Source organism: Cynocephalus volans, chromosome 1 (genome assembly GCF_027409185.1).
Source record: "Cynocephalus volans isolate mCynVol1 chromosome 1, mCynVol1.pri, whole genome shotgun sequence".
Classification (NCBI taxonomy): domain Eukaryota; kingdom Metazoa; phylum Chordata; class Mammalia; order Dermoptera; family Cynocephalidae; genus Cynocephalus; species Cynocephalus volans.
Window position 1 is genome coordinate 230581362 of NC_084460.1, and position 20415 is coordinate 230601776.

General features: G+C 37.8%; 1 protein-coding gene across 1 annotated transcript in view; it reads right to left on the reverse strand.

Annotated features, from left to right (window-relative positions):
- Positions 1-20415, reverse strand: part of DPP4 (dipeptidyl peptidase 4) — a 78366-nt gene continuing 57951 nt past the window's right edge. Inside the window, exons 20-26 of the mRNA XM_063099072.1 lie at positions 18624-18818; positions 16073-16127; positions 15410-15509; positions 12417-12481; positions 2277-2349; positions 1938-2011; positions 1-170 (exon numbers count right to left, since the gene is read on the reverse strand). Coding sequence (XP_062955142.1) covers positions 69-170; positions 1938-2011; positions 2277-2349; positions 12417-12481; positions 15410-15509; positions 16073-16127; positions 18624-18818 — 664 coding nt within the window. The 3' untranslated portion in view covers positions 1-68. The remainder of the gene's footprint in view (positions 171-1937; positions 2012-2276; positions 2350-12416; positions 12482-15409; positions 15510-16072; positions 16128-18623; positions 18819-20415) is intronic.

Genomic DNA, 20415 nt, shown 5'->3' on the forward strand with positions numbered 1-20415 from the left:
GCAGTTTTGAGATAATGAGAACAAAAATTACTTTTAATAAGTTTTAAATGGCATTCTATTTTGAGGTGCTATGGTAAAGATAAGCATTGTTTTATGAAGTGGGTCATGTGCGTATATAAGTGTTGGTGTGCTGTGCTGCTGGCGATCCCATGGTCTTCATCTGTGTACCACTAGAGAGAGAGAGAAAAATGTCAGAATTAGGAAGTCAGCTATATTCTTAAAAAAAAAAAATCAAATGAGTTCTCATGTGCATACACGTATGTTTTAATTTCCGAAACAGTTTATAAACAGAAATGTGATCAAAGAGGGTGTCTAATTTTCCCCCAAACCTTTTCCGGGGCATATTGTTTTGTCCTGCAGAGGCCTCTGATTCTCTTTTGCAGGTGCTGAGAAAACTTGCTGTGAATTTAGCTTACTGCATAGTGCTTTAAAGAATGTTAATTCTTTTTTATTTATTTTTTATTGAAACATAATTGATTTTACATATTTGTGGCATAGTTGACTGTCAGTATTTGTGGGCAACACGTGGGATCAAAACAGGATTATTAGCATATTCATCATTACAAAATGTAATTGTTCTTTGTGTCCATTACCAATTTAAAACACTCAAATCCAATTTCAGATTTGACTCAAAGTCCATTTAGAACCACACCACAGGTAGGAAGGAATATTTATCCAATTAAGCCCTCCCACTTGTTTTAATTGTTATCAAGTGTCAAATTTCTCTACAGTCTAGTAAAACAAACTATCAAAATAAATGAATTAAAAAAAATTTTTTTTTCTTAATATATATCACCAAGGAACTGGAAAAATCTATTTCAATATTACATATATATGTTTAAGATAAGTGAAGTCAAAAGTCAAATATATTATTTGAAAACACTTAGATTTTACACTGGCATTTTTTTTTTTTTAACCTGTGTATCTGACAATTCTGTATAAGGAGTTTCTGACCTGAGGGAAAATTGATCAACTCGTACCTTGTTAAATAATTGGGAAGCCATCATTAGGCAAACATATATTATCAAGACATAGTTGACTTTTAAAAATTGTCTTCTCTTTGAATAGTGGAAAAATCAACCTCAGCGTCTTATAAGAATGTGACCCAAAAGAAATGCCAGTTTTTCTCAGTATCAAATAACTGTCCTGTTCCTCTAGAGTGGGTACCACTTGAACTGAGCACAGAGCAAATCGCATATGTTAAAGAAGGGGGAGAAACAGGTTTTTCTAGCTAAAACAGATAAGAAAACTGCATTTTACACAAAAATATTTAGTGCAACACACGTATACAAATACATACATATACATATGTATGTGTATGTATGTATATTTTTTCTTAATCTAAAAATTTCTACTGCAGAAAAAGAATTTGACTTAATACCCTGAAACATTCTCTATACAGGCAATAACAACTCCAGCCATTTCTGATTTTACAAAACAAGCCTAATTGTTTATTGCCTGTTGTTCAACAAAAGATAACATAGCAATTGCAAAAACTGAAGCTTGCTGATTATTAATATCCCACTGTTGTTAGAATGGTTAGTAATACATACTAGACAGAAACGGATTTTTATATTTGAGCTGAGCTATTATCATGCTGGTTTCACTTTAGAATTACTCTGCCACACATTTACTGAATAAGTGATTACTTTTGAATCAAAATAGGAGACACTGGACAATCACGTAAATAGGGGAGCAGTTTTGACACTCCCAGGATATGCAAAATTGAGCTTTTCAACCCCAAACTCTCCAGTATTATAGAACTATTGCTCTGTGTGTGGTTCAAATACATCACACCTCTGACTTCACATTGGAAAAATAAAAGTGCTTTTTATTCTGTCCCTGAACGCTGGGACTTCTATGAGGAAAAGTAGCCTGAGAAAGGAAACTAGACCCCGCCAGTAACTTCCCTCCCCTTGCACAAAGTTTTGCTATACCATTGCCTGGAAATCCACTCCAGCATCCACCAAAGCTTTGGAGATCTGAGCTGACTGCTGAAAGTGAACGTTATCTGCAGGGAGAGAAAGAAAACATAAAGTAGTTAATAGTTGATCCAGTTTTCTAAAACCAAAGGGTGGATAAGGCACAAGAAGAAAGGGACTGTTTGAAGTTCTGGGACTCAGCATCGCATTTAGCCCAAGACAAGTGAGTTGTGGAAAGCAACACTGTTTTATTGAAGTAAATGTAACAGTCTTGCCCCTCATGCTTTTGTTTTGTCAGTAGTGAAATTGCAAACCTGTCTGTGATACTAAAAAGTCTAATTAACTGAAACTCACCATCTGCTGTTCCATGAATAAGGAGGTACTCAACTTGTTTAAAATTTTCAGCTCTGCTCATGACTGTTGAATTCTGGAATTGGGAAAAAGAATGTCATTATTCAAAAAAGGATCTGCCATAAACTGATTTTTCACTTCAGTTTACAAAATAAAATGTTTTCAGCTGGGGCCCCCTTTGATACAAAATATAGCAAACCGATATTCAAGCAAATGCTGTCTCCATGCATGGCAGAATGCACAGCATGCCCTGTGCCTGGGAGACAGGACTGGAAGGAGAGGATGCCACATCTTCTCTGCACATGCAGGAAGAGGGCACCTGCCACCCAGGCTGCGTGCAAAACCCCTTGAGTCCCAGATCCCAGATTGGCTGTGTCCTATGCATTAGCACAGGGCAGAGTCTCATATTAGCAATGTATGTTCCATGGGCTTCTGCTGTAGTTCAGCCAAAAAGTGTATTACCATGGCAACCATGTGTCACATGGTGCCATACATGCTACATTTCAAAGAGCCTGTACATAGCATTTGCAACTAAACATACTCTGCAATATGTCATGTGAACTTTGGTCCACATTGCTAGGCTCTGATGAAAAGCACATATTACCTCTTTGGGAACAGATGTTTAAAACTTAGGCAAATGTAACATATGGGAGGGGAAAGGGGTAAAAACGACCAAGAATGGCCTTAGAAAATCAGTGGGTTGTTGTTGTTTGCCTCATTCTGTATAAGAGAAAATGCTGCTATTGGATCAAGTCATTCCAAAATCAGCCAGGGAAACAGGATAAAAAACCGAGAGGTCAGCTTTTTGAGTCTGTTTTGTGGCCTGAGTCAGGTAGGGCTTCTAGAATGAGAGTCAGCGGTCTTGGATGAAAAATTCATTGAAAGCATAGAACTGGTCATCTGATTTTAATTTGTGGATATTTACAAAGTTGAGATGAAGGTAAAAATGCCACACAGACATTGTAGTGCCTTTGGGAGGGGGTAAGCTAGAGTCTGCTATGGGTTGGGTAGGGGAAGTGGTAGTAGCCTCTTCGTGGGTTTAAAAGCAGCCAGCTGGTCCTGCAGCACCTTAGTAAACCAAAGCCATAGTTATGAGAGCCAAGGTTTATATTTTACAGTTATCTTTGTAGCTAATATCACCTTAATATTTTTGATGGGACTCCTGTTGGTCTGGCAGGAAGAGGATGGGAATAAGGTAAGGATGTTTGTATTTTAGTCCCAGCTTCAATGTCAGTGAGCTGTGCAACTGGACACATGCTTGATTTCTGTAAAATGGGAATAAGAATAACACCTCTTATTCCCTCACAGAAATAGCAATCAAGAGACATGGCAAAAGCATTTTTTGGAGCGAGGAGTTAAACCGCTGACGTTCATGTGAGAATTTTGTGACAGTGTTTCTGGAAAAATGACATTCTGTCTTCAATTTGCAGGACAGAATCACCCAAAATGTTTCAGGTGACTTAGACTCCCACGGTCACGCTGACCTGGTAAGCTTAGAGCAAATGCCCTCCCCCTGCTGGGCAAGCTGGTTCCCACATGTCCTGACCATATTCCATTTCTGACCCAAACTGAGAATTTACTTGTGAACTTTCAGAATAAACACCTAGGACTCATTAAAAGTCACACTTTTAATCTATTTTTGAGAAACTTTTGTCTAGTGAGATGTTCCAGATTTCCATCCATGTATGATTCTATCCATTTGTTTTTTCATCCAGTCCATCAATACTTATTTATTTTGTACCCCACTAAGCAATAAGATCCATGAGAAAAGGGATTTGTCTATATTGTTCCTTACTCTATTCTTAGCATCTGTTACATTACTAAATATTTATCAATTAAATGAGTAAACGAAAGAAATTATTAAGCACTTTTATTGTCTACCTAGTTTTGCAGAGGCACGTGGGAACAGCTGGGGTAGGCAGAATAAAAATACTCTCATTCTGAAATTTACTGAGATATGTTTACTGAAATATGTTTTGCCCACTTTCAACCCATACACCATGCCATTAGTAATAATAGCTAACATTCATTGAATGTTTACTCTGTGCCTGTCACTGCTAAACATCACAAAGGATTTATAAAAGCACTGTTATATCTAATCCTCACAACATTTATGTAAAATAAGTCTATACCAATTCTGTTTTTTAGATGGAAACACTGAGATTCAGAAGGTAAAGTAATCTGCACCATGTTACATCTGTAGGAAGTATCTGAGCTGGACAAAGTCTGGCAGTAACACCCCTTTCACTTCCTATGTTGCACTGCATCTCTACTAAAATTATGAGTTCTTCCAGCAAAGAAACAGTGTGAAATAAAATGTTAATTAACTGTCCTGGAATTTGAAGTGCACAATAATAGTGGGTACCCTTTGGTACCCTCCTGAGACCCCATGTGTTCTCAGACTGAAATAGTCAGAAGAGAGATTACTCGCACAGCCCTGTGAGATTCGGGAGGCATACTTTCTGACAGTGCGGGTGATGTATAGCCTACCACAGCAATAGAATTGAGCAATTTTCTGCTCTTCAGAGAGGAAAGAGTCAAAATAAATCTCCCTAAAAGAGACTGCCATGCAGCGTTCAAAGCTGAAGACAGGAGAGGCTGAGACTTGGATACTGACAGTGAAATTAATATTGACTTGTGACCCTGTTAGAGTCCTCTTTAGTGATCCTTTCTGCTAGCCATGCTCTCAGCCTGTGCTGACGTCCTCCCACCTTCTCTCTCCCCAAATTAAATCTAGCTCTTTGCTTGTAGAAGACAGTCAACTTTAACACCCAGACCTGACCCAAATATACAACTGTGTCACCTCACTTCACCTCCAAAAGCCTCATGGGCCTGCCTTGCTTGGCAGCTTGAACAGCAAAAGCTGCTCCTACAACCTCCCTGAGCCATGAAACAGAAATGTCATTGAAACATAGAGTAATAGTTAGGAGACATATAAATACACAGGACAGTTAGCAAGGAATGTGATAACTACTGGAGTTTGGACCAAAACAGTTTCTGGCTGCCTTTTTTTTTTTTTCTTAAATGGAGTGAATACAGGCTGAAAGAAGACAATTTTTATAAACAAGTAAAACCCTGAGCCTAAGATAAATGTTGTGATGTACACACTGTAGCTGTGATGAACTAGACATGGTGAGAAATGCAACATACTGAGAAAAAGACGAAAACTGTGATAAAAGTGTCATGATGCAAATTGTTTTACATTAACAATATTACACTACAAAGAAAGGAAGACAAATACTTTAATGCAGCAAGAGAAAAATAAAACAAAAGCTTCTCCTGCAACTGCAAGATGAGTGTGCCATTGCAAATGCACACTTCCCCTGCTCACCGGGAGAAGTCTCCAGAGGGACCTCTCTGTGAGAGGGAGACAGGCAGTAGGGAGGCACACACCCACTTTAATGCTGTCAGGCTGCAGAGAACATTATATCCCCCCAGAAAAATGCGGCTGTGTCACCTTGCCTCTGGAACCACCAATCGTTCCCTACTAGACTGTGCAACCTGCCTTCTCAGTTAATACTCTTTACAGTCCACTGAATAGCATGTGTTATGTTAATCTGTAAAGGTAACACACAAAGCTAGTCAAAGAAATGCATGCATTAATTTAAGGTACAATTAATGATCAAAAAAATTTTTTGAATTGTGCTATCTTAACCCACCAAAATAGGATAATCCCCCTTTGCCTATCCATGGAAACGGAATAAAAAAGGAAATGGATGACTAAGTTAGAAGCCGAATAGTCTATCACCAACTACTAAAAAGGAAGCTCAGAGTGATAAATGGGCAAGGATGCAATGGTGGTGCAGTTGGCATTCTTCTGAGGCTAGACACTTCCGGAGAGCCTCGCTGCCAGCAACAGTCTGGCAAGGAGAAGTGGGAAGGATTGGTCCAGTGGCACTGCCGATTCCACAGCATCTCTGTGAGGAGCTTTTCCCTCAATTCCCAAGAAGAACCATCTGTAGCTGCTCTTTGGATCATGCTGGTTCTTCAGTTACCTTCCAACAAATAAATCTTTGTATTTTTGAAATAAAAGAGAGAGCTGATAAGAGTAGGGAAGTACTATGAGAAACAGAAGGTCTAACAATTCTTAAGCTACTCTTGTGCCATCTAGGAACCATAAGGACAATTTACTTCCTGAAGATAATCATGGTGGCAGCTGCCATGTTTTGAAAGCTTACTTCATGGCAGACACAGGTGTCTCATTTAATCATTTCAATAACCCTGTGAGGTAGGTCTATTATCCCCATTATCCAGATGAGGAGACTGAGGTTCAGAGAGGTTAAGTAACCTCCTCAAGTTCATACTGCTAGTAAGTGGTAAAAATAGAATTCAAGTACAAGGCTGTCTAACTCCATAGCCCATGTCCCTTACCATCATGTTCTGTTGTCACTTTACATCACAGCCAAATGACTCGTCACCATTTCCAGGCTCTTATAGAAAGAACGAGCAGTCACTGGGTCTAATGGACAACAACCCAGCACTTCAGTAAGATATTATCTTGGGTTTACTGGCTTGCTCTATGAATTCTACTTGCAACCAAAACCACATAAATAATATTAAATGATGCCATTTTGGGAAGCATCATTAATGCCACAATGGAGGCCACAGAAAATGTTTGAGAAAACATAAACTCAATCCACTGAATCAGATGTTTTACTTGTTTACAACTATCAAACAACTGGACCCATGAGAAGCCAGGGAAAGAGCTCCCGTCAACACCAGACAGGGGGCTCTACCTCAGGCCTCAGCAAGCAACACTGGCTCCTTTAAAGATCACACAGCAGTCAACATTTTATCAGCACTCAACAAACAAGTTAAGGTTTGGCTTAAATCTGAAGGTCTCTCTCCCTTTGGCATATTCTGGGATAATAGAACAAATGTCAAATCAGTACAAGATGGCATATTTACAAAATTGCACCCTGTTTTGCATAACCTAACGATGCAGCAGTTCTTAAGGATTGAACATTTCAAATCTGCTAGCAGAAGACTGCCAAATCTATGACTGTTTCATACACTTGCCAAAAGCCTATCAAATTTTGAGCAAAATGCAAAATAAATCTCCTCTACAAGTTAAATCAGTACCTTCTGTGTGTTCCAGGCTGCCCTCTTCTCTTGGCAACAAGGCTCAGGACTTGGGCCCCCTTTCTCTTGCCCTTGATCTTATGCTTCTCTCTGTGTGTATTCATAAATCATTCCCTCCCCGGGCTTATGTCCTGCTGGACTGGCCACCCTTTCGCCTGCTCCTCCCTCAGCCCTTCTGTGTTACCCTCGGTTCATCGGACCTGCTTCACAGATCCCCAGAAAACATTCCACTTGCTACTCATTCGTCCACCAAGCTGCTTTTCCCCTCTGTGTAACCTATTGGGAGCATCCATGCTCTTCCTCTCCATCTTCCTAAATCTTTCTCTAATGGGTTCTGATAAGTGTCCTGTGACTTTCCTACCCCTCAGTATCTATATGTTACATAACGTTTTTGTGCCTCAGTTTCTGTGTCAGTAAAATGGCAATAATTAGAGTACTTATAGGATTTGGGGGATAATTAAACCTGATAATGCATGTAAAGAGCTTAGAATAGTGCTGGCTGTAGAAGCACTTAATAAATGAATGAAAAAATAAATGAAATAAATGAAACTGGATCACCTCTGGTGGTGGGGAGGTGAAACCCTAACTTCTTGGCCACTCCCCTCCCCCTCCCCACAGGCTCCCAAGATATAGAATTCCTGGGGCTCCACAGTCACAATTTGGAAACCACTAGTCTTTTTCATACATATCGGCTACTTTGTCAACTCAAGTTTGTATTTTGTTACCTACTCTCTTTTATGTCTTCCCAAAAATCTTGGTTTTTTTCACTGACAAGCAATAAACTTCTAAACAATTAAAACAACAGGCATCTTGAATGGGTGAATGAAAGTGTGCCACATGTTAATATTTTTCACAGGTTTGATCAGAGACCTATCTATGATTGACCGTGTGAGAGACCACTTATCAGTGTTAATCAGGACCCCACCCCTCGAGGTTGCTGTTTGCTTATTGCTATTGGTCATGAAGGTTGTCTCCTTGGATATCTGATTCTTTTGCTTAAATCTGTCCCCATTTCTGTTTGCTATGGATGAGGACTCACTGCAGAAAAGATGTTTCCACAGAGCTACACTGCCCATTAACTCAGATTTGTCACCTCTGTACTTTGGCTGCTCATTTAGAGTGTCTGGGACCAGCTTTTTGGAGTTTTAGGGAAATGAATGTCTTCTTTCTTCTTTGAGTTCCTGGTATCTTTTAAAAGTGCTGTTGCCTTGCCGCCTGGCAGTACGTGAGTGATTATCCCCCAAAAGAGTCTTATGGAGTTACTGCTTGTGTCTTTGCATTGGGCCTAAGCCTTAGTCCCAGGATCCCCTAATTTATATGGCAGCTTTGAAAGAACAGGAAAGGGAACTGCCTCTGGTTGGATGCAGCCTCACAAGTGCATGTCGTAACAAATGCAGTGTGGACTAGCTTTCAGCAGTGCACAAGCTGAACAACCACACATGGCGTCCCTGCCTATTCCATTCACGTATACTCATGGTTTGTCTAATTCCCTTTCCTACCAATTTCCAACTTTGGTAAGTTGGACCTTTATTTCACAAGTTGTGCTTCTGTTGGTGATGTGGGCATCTCTAAATTCTTCTAAATCCAAGTCATCAATGACCTAATAGTGAATCCTTTTCTCATTTGATTTTATTACAAATTAATTATCTTCTAAAGGCTATAATTCTGGCTACTATATCAACAGTTCTTAAGCTGAAAACATGAACAAAGATCAAGGCCTTACACACTTTGGGCATTCCTAATCCTCAATGTACTGATGAGAGTCACTGGTCCAGACTAAATGTGAATTATTTTCAAAATATTTCCTTCTGGCCCACTGAAATGCACAGGGTAGTGAAAGCCTCTAAGGAATTGTCTTTTTTGTTTTTTCAAAGAGGGGGAGAAGGAGGTAGGGAGAGAATGGGGGGTGTGGGGGAGAGACAGAGAAAGAGGAAAAAAGAAAAACAACCTGGGAAAGAAAAGTAAAAGATGGGAGGTCCAGAGGGGCAGCTGGGGCCTTGGAGGAAAATAGAAACTTCGAATGTATTCTTGCCAGAGACAAAAGCACAGGCTCATTTAAAAAACAAAGGAGGGCAGCTTTATTCTAAAGCCTGCTGTGCACCAAAAATAGGCACTAAGATTCAGTTCTCCACATAGATTCAGTTCTCCACATTTGGAGGAAGCAGCTTACCACGGTGGAGACAATTCAGCTAATGCATTTGCCTCCCTTTCTCCTGCCCACCTTAACTATCACCCTCCCAAATAATTCCTCTGAGTAACACATTGGGAACCTTTAGCTCCCTGATACTGGCAGTTGTAATGTGTCCATTGCCAGCAATGAATTTTGTTCCAAGAAAACCCGACTCCTGGCGTGGAAGGATTAAACAGTCCTCGGGTACCATCTGTGCAGTGAAGTGAAAGTGACTTTGTGCACCCAGTGTGCGTGTGTTGCCATTGGCAGTAGGAAGTGACTTCTATTTACACGACTACCTCATGTGGCGAACACCTAAGGAGAGAGATGAAAATGACCACCACAGTGGGGGGTAGAGTTGGGGAAAGTGGGGATCGATGTGGGAAAGAGGATTCTATAGGAAAGACTGGAAAAAGATGCCAGTAAAGTGGCAGTTAAAACTATATAATTATATGGGAGGGCTGGTTGAAGAGGAAATATCCTGTTGGCTGATGTTCTCTGAGAAAGTAGGGTAGTTGCCACGGATTTCCTTAGATGTCAGAGTTTGAACTTGGCCCTGTGCTTCTAGGTTCAAAGACATTTTAGAATGGGATTTTCAAAACGAACTTTCTGACTCATCCACCATGTACCTGAGTCAGGGTTTAGACTCTTGGACAGTATACCTCCAATATTTCAGGAGCTTTTAGTACATTGGGATATCTTAGAAAGCCCTTTGGCAATCAAATTTAAGCATTCTGGTTGGGTCATTAACAAGAAAATTAACACTGTAAAATGAGAAAAGTGATGGAGAAATTCAACTTGTGTAACAATGTTTCTCTTCAAAAAGTTTTTAAATTAAATCAATAAAGGTTTTAAGATTTACACTTCCTACAGGAGAATCCAAAGAATACCATGTTGAGGAACAGCAGCTACCAGCACAGCCCAGGGGAAAATCCTGTACAAAACAACTGTTAGTTTGAGATAGAATGCAATGAAGATTAAGACATACCCAAAGAAAATGTTGTGGGATTCAAAAGGAGCTGCTACTCTACTAGGGGGCAGTGCAAGTTTCCTAACAGGTGGAGATGGAGGGGAAATTACACTCCAGGTAGGAGGAACAGAGTGTGAAGGCACAGAATGGAACACCTCAGAAACACTCAGGGGACGACAGCAAGCCTCCCAGATAAACCGGCCGTCATGAGAAGGGTGCTGAAAGCAAAGAGAGAAGACTGGACTTAAGTTGAGTACGGAGGAAAGGACCAGTAAAGTGCTGTGGGCGGGGTTTAATCTCCCAGCTATGTATGGAACAGACTGGAATGTGGAAAGACAAACTTAGGGCAGACAAATTGGTTTACTGTCGTAAAAGGAGATAGGTCATGTGATAGCAGCAATGTGATTATGCAGAAGGGAAAGAATGTCTAAGGCAGTTTATGGAATGTGGAGGAGAGACAGTGGGAAGAATTGAGTCCAAAGTATCATAACACCAAGGTCCAGGGTTTGATCCTTGTATTGGCCAGCTGCCAAAAAACAAAGAAATTTCAATTAAAATATCAGATGGGACTATTAGCAGAAATGGGGACAACCTGGTTATGGGACTGCTTTGTAGAGAAAGATGATTTGTACAGCTCACTTTGCAGGCTGTTACTTTTCTATCTGGACTGGAAAACAGAGATGAAAACATTCATGCAGGCACTAACACAAACACTCCACCACCACCCCTCCCTGAGCGCCTACACAAACCTTGCTAATTAAGCAGGAAAAAAAAAAAAAAAAAAAGTCAAACAAAAAAAAACCCAGGTAAAACTAAATTGTCTATACTTATCTTGCAGAACTGCAAAATTTGATATTTATTGTTTTGATCAGACGGCTTCAGAATCCATAGCAATAATGATGACATCTCACAAAAATGTACAAATTTTGCTCAAAGCAATGTATAAGTATTAATATGAAGCCTATGTATTGAGAGTCATGACTCAGATGAGGAGAAATTATGCTCTTAAATTATTCTTGCTGTCTTTCTTTCTTTTTCATTCACTGCCCTGGGAAGAAATTTGAACATCTTTTGGAGAATGCAAACATCAGAGATGATTTACCTTGTTCTCTTTAAGTGTTAGGGGTTTCCCTCACCTACCCCCGCAACGTGACAAATAGAATCAGGAAAGTTTTGGAAGGATCAAAGTGCTATAGAACGGTCCCCAGTACTTATGCTGGCACTTCCAGCTGTATCAGTGTGGCCCCAAAGAAAATGTTCTGGCTTTGCCATGGCACCCACACCAGCACATTGAAGCTGTCAATGAGAGTTGCACCCAGACCATATTTCAAATGCCATAGCCCATCAGCAGAGCAACCTGCCTACTAGTTTTCCCATCAGGCAATCAGCCTGTTGGATGCTATTCAGTAATTTGGGTTCAGGGCTTTTCAGGGTACTGCCCAACTATACCTACCCCTCATCTGCTTTACTCAAATCTCGTCTAAAAAAAACCCAAAAAACTACATATTTAGCTATAAGTAAGAGAATTCAAGCTTGTACAACATGTTAATCATGATAACATCATAAGAAATTTTAATATACAGCTAAAAGATTTAAAGAGTCTTCTGGGCTATAAAGAAATATGTTGAAATTGACATGTTTTCTAAATTGAAATTTTTATAATTAAAGTAATTATCTGATGTTGCTTTGTATTTCCAAATGAATGCATATTGTGACCTATATTGCATACGATAAAAACTGTAATTATGCAGAATATAGTAGGGGAAGCTATTGGAGTATCTCTAAACCACCTGTGTTATTTCTTTTTAACAAAATTTTTGTTGGAAATAAAAAATATATATTTTCTAGAATAGATACACTTCAAAAGGTTCTTAAACCACTTCTAAATAGGTTATAAAATGGGTGTAGTTCTTCGTCTTACCTTGTAATGGTCAAGGTTGTCATCTGAAGTTGGGAGACCCATGTAACGTTCTGTGTACACTGAGTCTATAATGAAAAAAAAGAACAACTTAATTTATACAATAACAACTTTTCTTCCTTTTTTGTGGGTTACTTTATGTGTTTTCGTGTCTTAATTCAATAGAGATATACAGTGCTCCCCTCAGAAGTTATCTCCTCTAGGCTTGGCTTGGTAATGTAGTCAGAGACACTGATCCCCAGACGCTGCTCAGACTCACACTCACACCTTTCCGTACTCAGCCCTAACCGGTTCCCACTTAGCCCTTATGGTGGCAGCAAAAGGAGATCCAACTAGATGATCAAAAATTCACCTGGAGAAAAATCAACCGTGAAGTGCTAAGAGGCAAGGAGTCTTTATAGTACCATATGACCCTCTCAATGAATCTTAATCAGGAAGTCACTTAATGCCTCAATTGTCTTGAATATTTTGGTCTTGACACAAGTAATTTATGATAATCTAATTCCTTCTGGAAACTCCTAACAATTTCAATTACTAATTGCTTACTTAAAAAATATTTATTTTTGATAGATTGGGATTCACTATAATAAAAGAAAGAATTCAGTTATCCTTTATTTGCTGTATATTCCCATATTAGCTCAGCTACTCCATCATAATGCAAGTTAAACATTTGTTTACTTTCGTTTTGTGGAGAGGCCTCAATTTTTGTGATATGACAGTTGAGCAGTGAAACAGATTACATTAATATCTATCTGCTGAAATGACATAAGCTTCTTTATCTATAAATGTGGTGGAAAAACAGGCTGCATAATTGGTTTGGTTATTTTTAATAATTAAACATATTTTTGCCCTATTTAAAACCCCCCTAAATTATGCATTATATATATTTGCCTTAAAATATCAATGAGAAAATGTATTGTGTTCAAATTCCAATATAACTTTAGAAATTTGATATAACTGTTTTGAAAGCTGCCCCCTTAAGTGCCCAGATTACAGTAATTAAGTATAAGAATGATATATCACCATTGTGCTATATAGGTTAATGGCTTGAATTTCACAATAATTGTACAGGTATGAGAGTACTTCAAAAAAAGTTCATGGAAAAATAGAATTAAAAGATAATATGAATCTTTTCATGAACTTTTTGAAGTACCCTTGTATTAAATACTGATTTTGTTAATTCTTTCAATGGACATATCTCCTAAATTCAATATTCTAACCCTTTTGAATGAATGACTGGCATTGTAAATTAAAAACTACACTGATTAGTGTTAGTTGTTCCATATGTATTCTTCATGCTATTACTTTGAGAAATCAAAACATTTTCTTCCAAAATGAGTAATATTTTGTCATTTTGATTAAAATGAATAGAATATATGTAATTTTCTATATCTAGATGACACTAATATGAAAATATAATATTTTAAAGGACACATTAAAATATAAAATCTTCATAAAATACTCATAACTTTTTTAACATTTAAATATTAATAACTTAGGTTGCCTATAAGATAAGGGAAAAATGGCCTTTAAAACAAAATAATTTTTTTCCCAAACAGCTATAGACTTCAGTTATGCTTATCTTAGAGCACAATACCCGGGCCGAGCCCGTGGCGCACTTGGTAGAGTGCTGCGCTGGGAGCGCGGCGACTCTCCCACCGCGGGTTCGGATCCCATATAGGAATGACCAGTGCGCTCACTGGCTGAGTGCTGGTCACGAAAAAGACAAAAAAAAAAAAAAAAAAAAAAAAAAAAGAACACAATACCCTTTTCTCATTTATACTATCCAGGTTTACAGGAGTAAAAGATCTGAAATTTTCAAATATCATTTTAAAAAATACTATGTATAACTGCATAATGCAGTTGTTGTAAACTTTTAGAAATATACCTTCAAATACCATTTATGTATTCCTTCTATCCAGTCTTTGAGTAAAATGCTCACATTTACACATGTGTAAGAACTCTAGCAAGTTTCTATGTATTAGGTTGGTCAATATACACTAATGAAGTTCTCTTTTTATCATTACATGTTTTTAAACTCACACAGATTGTTTCTACTACTTTATTGACCACCAGAGGTCTCCAAAAACAAGCCATCCAACAGAACAATTAATATCAAGCAAAAAAGTATTGGATGAAAACAAATTCATTGTGTGCAGATCAAATAATAACTATGACTTCCAATTTTTTTTTTTTAACAGAAAGATAGCAATGTTTTTTTACACTGGCATCTCTTGACTGGGACAAACTTTAAAAGAGGGTTTTCTGCCAGATTGGTACTACCATATATCAGAGTATAAAATATTTAATGAGCATATTCATTATCAATGATTTTATCCCTTGCACTACATAAAGGACTTGAGATGGGATTAGACGAGGTGCAGGAAAATAACTCATCTCCTCACCACTTCTGATTCTTCCCTTCTACCTAGTCTTCCACTTCTCACTCCCTTTCCCCTTAGGAACTGTAGTCTTACAGGCATATGATGCCTTATAGAACAATATTTTCTCAATGATTGATAGAATATTCTAGAGTAGCTATCACCTACTAAGAGATAGCAGGAAAAAACCCCAAAACTACTGGGTATTGCCCTGTCCCTACTTCCTCTTTCCACCCAAAGCCCTACTTATAGTTGACTTTTACCCAAAGGGAAAGAGATACACACTTCTCTTATTCTGCTCAAAATCAAATTAAAGTAAATATAAGAAAAGGTTTATCTGCAGAAATGTAGTGATAGGGCTGTTTTGAAGGTTGTTGGCAGGAAAACAGAATTTGTTGATAAACTAAATGTGTAGGTAACATAAAACACCGCCCAGCCTTGCACAATAGCAGAATAAATGAAATCCTCTTATCATAAGTATACATACAGAACCTCTAAGATGAATCAGCCTGCTATTTGCTATAGAAACACTGAAACTCAAAAGGAAATGATTTTGTTACTGGAATTTTAAGGTCAACACTCAGTATCTCTTTGTACTTGACAGCAATTACATACCATAGTACTCCCACCGTGCCACAGGCGCCACGGCTATTCCACACTTGAACACACCACTTCCCGATCCCAGGACCATTGAGGTGACGTACCCTCCATATGACTAAGGAATAGAAACAGTTATTTTTATGGAGGTAAAGGAATAAGGACATATGGTAAGCGAGTCGCAGTCCCACATTTCTCACATCTTTATATACCGTGCCTCTTTAGAGACAGAAAGCATGGTATAGGAGGCTTAAATTGGCCTTAATTGGACAATATCTAAAGACTACACTTTCAGATCCCCGAGCCCTTTTCTCAGACGATGAAGGGGAAAAAGCATGGGGGAGAAAAGCATAGAAAAAGCTGACCCTGGTGACTGGGTAATACGAAATTGAAGGGGGAAAAAACATAACCAAACACAAAATTTTTACTGACTTTGACGAGAAGAGAAAAAGTCTCCCTCCCTCCCTCCCTCTTGCTCTTTCTTCTTCACCTCCCTTCCTCATCATAATAAAGAAATGTAAGCCTGGCTCAGTAGAGGCTCTAGGGGGTCATTGCCCAGAGACCTAAGACTTCATAGACATGATTTTCACCTCTAAATATTTACTTACAAAAGATAAATTAACATGCTCTGGGTTATATTCACTAAAGAATGCATACAGATTCATCAGTCAAATAACTCACCCAGCCCCAAATGGCTATTCGTTCATTGTCCACAAATCCCATTTTGGAAAATTGTCTAAAACACATAGAAGAAATCCACAAATCAGTATTGCACTGTGTAAAGAAAACTAAGATAACTGCACAAATGTGAAACCCTGCCATTTGTTCTCTTTTTCATTCTATTAGAAGCTAGGATGAATTGCTGCCAGCAATCTAAAACACCTGAGATAAATGCCTCTCATTTTAACTTAAGATCCAGATGAACAAGGTTTACTTTTGTTGGAGTCCATAAAAATTGTGTGTGTGTGTGTGTGTGTGTGTATGTGTGTGTATGATTCACAGAAAACAAATCCTGGCAGTTTTTTTCACAGCTTTATATAAAAATTTGCAGCCCAGATGCACTTTTCTGTACATAATTGAATTTAAATCTCTCCAGATGTTTTTCAGTTTGAGAGAGCCTGCCCCTGCAATGGAGAAAGCTAAGGGTATAGAGAACATCTGGGGAGGGCTTAGAAATGTCTCTGGGCCCCCTACGTGAGAATTTAAACACCATTCTCTAAATAAATCCCTTCTTATGTTGGGTGTTGATTACGCTCAGCAACATTAAATAGCAATTTTTCCTTGATGGATTGAGAAGTCTTTTTGCCACTAAACTGTGTTGAGGATTGGAATCCAGGTACAGAAATGAGAAAAATGTTTTATGCACCTATTATTTCTTAATCTTAGCCTTACAGCAAAAGGAAAATTTTTTATGTAACAAAATCTGGCAAATGGGACTCTTAACTTTGTAGTATTGTGGGGGGGTTAAGGGGATCCTTCCATTGACCTATATGTGACCTTGACAGTCTGTTTCGATTGATGGTTTGTGTCCTAAGTTAAACAATATTAAAAAAAAACAAAAAAAAGTTTTCAACTCATTATCTTCTCCATATAAACCTTTAAAGTTGAAGAAGATACATATAGAAATATGCACCAAATCATGAGTGTATGACTTGATTAAACATTTACAAAGTGAACCTATCTTTGAAACCAAAACCTATACATGCTGTCACAAGCCTCTGGATCATTGCCCTCCTTGCAAAGGGAAAAAAAATGAAATGTTTTTCTCTTATTGGATTTCATAAAAATCTTACCTGAATTTGTCCCTGATTTTGAACTTTATATAAATAGGATTGTGCAGGATGTACATTTTTGTGTCTGGCTTCTTTCATTTAGCAGTGTGTTTGTGAGATTCATCCACATTATTGTGCATAGCTCTTTTTAGTCACTGAAAAAGTGTTCCATTGTATGAATACACTACATCTCATTACTTTTTAAACTGCTGTTGTATGTCATGAATACTCAATTCTGTAATTTTAGGGCTTTCATCAGTTGGATTTGAGAGGCCCTGGAAACTATGCTCTCTTTCACAGAGAACCAGTCTGGATAGATAAAAATTTATTTTTAAATATCAAAGCCTCACTCTTGAATAACTTTAACTTTGGTCTAATTTAAATTACTACTTTTTTAATTGTAAGGAAAATAGCTAATTACTATCTTTGGTTTAAGAGAATTTCATTCACTTAAGGATACCTAATGAATTGTCACATTCTCTTCTTCTCTTTGGTTATTCTTTTTCACAAAGGCATTTTTCTTCATCCACTTAATAATTCATGACTATTTCTGCATTCCTTAGTCTATGATTTCACATTATTTTAAACTAGTCCACTTATTATGTTTCCCGAGACATTCATGAAGTTGGTGTACTATAGACTCAAAGTTATGTTTCCCATTTGCCAGTTAAAAGTAATTAAATGTAGGAGTTGGAATGAGACTGGATTCAAATCCTGATTTACCTGGGCAAATTACCTAACCTAAGAGCCTCCATTTCTTTACCTGATATATGGGGTAAGTACACCCACCTCCCAAGGCTTCAATGACAATGACTGCAAGTAAAATACTTCCCAAATTATATGCATATTTTATTATGGAGTAACCATGTTTCATCTTTTAATTAAGATCACATCTTTTCATAGTCCTATAAGTGGAGAGCATAAGAATGAGATGAGTCATACTTAATGAGGCCTTAATAATTGTGACTGATGATGGTTATGCTCCAAATTTTCCCAAAACAGGAGAGTCATTTTCATCCAGACTGTAGGAGACACTCCTAGGACTTCATACTTGTCACCCTCTACTATGTACATATTCACTGAGCTCTTCTACTTATCCTTGACTGGAAGGGATGGTGTTGATTGTAGTCAGATATGTACTCAAGATACATCTATTCCTCAATATGTCCAAGTGTTTAATGAATTTCAAGACTCTGTTGTTAGAAAGTGGTAGCACATATACCAATTCCCTTTCTAGAGTCACATACAGAGAGGAATTTAGGAAATCCTTTTTTAAAAAAACTTCATATAAATCTATAATGACATACATTTTTATCTAAACATAATATCTACACTAAAAGCCTACTACAAGGATCAAAAATAACAAATTCATCCCAGAACACTTTACATTTAACAACTTTAAAATATAAATTGAGGGAAAATAATCAGATGACCTTTGAATTCATCTCCTAGTCACTCACCTGGCTGCTTCAATTTGATCTTCAACTTCAAACGTTCCCAGTCTTCTGTATATTGTATGCATGATCTTGTCTCCTTGGTAACCACTTCCTCTGCCGTCAAAGCTCGCTACAATAACGTGTTCTGTGCTTGCAAGGTAAGTGGCCCAGCTGAGTGTGAAGGCAGCGTTGGCTTTTTGACTACAAGGGCCTGCATATCTGTGAAAAATCCCAAATTGTTAGCCTCCATGATTTTCCTGAATCAAGTGAAGACTGTTTGCACTTCTCCTCTCTGTGGACAAGAAGGGTACATCTTCCTCCATCAGGAGCCTGAAATGGTGCTAGAACTTGGCAACGCAACTATAATGGCTGTGTGTTTCCTTCAAAGATATCTATCAGTTTTACCTCTGCAGATAGTTATCAAACACACTTCATAAGCCAACATTTTTTAAGTATTATATAATCTTGGAAATCAAAGATAATTTTTCAGATAATTGGGATAGGGAAGGTGTGTAATAAAAAAAAAGATGATGACAATAAATGCAGCTTTGAATGTACCTTTCCATCTCAGCTTACAAATACTCCCAGACTACCGGTTTATTTCCTAGGTCGGAACCTCCTTAAGGACTTGGGCTGCCGCGTCATGTGCTTTGCATTTCTTGAAGCACCAACACAGTGGTGCTCACACTGAGACCCCATAAATCTTTGTGGAATAGACCGAAGTGTGAATGAACACTTTTATTTAAACTTCAAAGGAGAAAGAAATAGGTTGTTTTGGAAAATAGGTATGTTGTTCGTTATTCTATTTATTAACTAGTTTAACTCCACTGTGTTTGCAATTTTCACAGGCTACAATCTACGACACACATAGCTCTGGGAACAATCTCCATCAAGCCCTCTGATTTCTGATTGTTAATCACGAAAAGCTTTCTCTAGCTCATTGCAACTCATTTAAACATGTCATCTTTGCACCACCTACAAGATCTCCAATAACTGTCCCCTCCCCAGCCCATCTCTCCTACTCATCTGCTCACTGTCCGTCACACAGGATCAAGCAAGTCCTGCTTATATGTCTTTAAAAATGTTTCTCTCCCTCTTCTTAGGGATGGCAGTCAAAAGAACTTTCATTTTAAACAAATTACTATATTGTTTTAATTTTTAAGTATCATAGCATTCTAACTTTAAACAAGAGAATGTGTTTATGCATTTCTTGGGCAAGTAAACATTTTTTTAACAACATGTGAAATGCTTTGGCCTCTCAATGATACTAACTCTGGTAGATTAAGAGCTTGCCATATTAGGTATGTATCAAGTTACCCAACCCCAAGATTAAACTAGATTACTTTTAAAAATAAAAAACAAAATTTAGACCTCAAAAGAGGGGAGGAGGAAAATAACTGAACAGAAATGGGCACTAAATCAACTTTTATTTTTTTTTAACCTTTCCTAATAAAGGTGAGGTCTCATCATTACTTACTAGGGAGTCAAAGGAGATAAGAATAGCACTCTTTTCTGAATGATGTTTTTTAGTATTGGAGCTAAAGCAAAAAACAAGTCAGTGTCACTAATGAATTTTACTTCATTAAGTCAAAATTAGGTTTAATGAAAATCAAATAGCATATCCGGGTTATTTAAAATACCTGTCTTTTCCTATTTTGGTGGTTTTACGTTTAGTTTTCATAGAATTGTGAATATAGTGGAATAAAGCTGTGTCTGATACTAATAATGATGCCTTTTTGTTGTTGTTATTGCTAGGAATAACAGAAAAATTAAATCCCTAAACTTCAGTTTCTCTTCCATATAATGGGCCAATAGA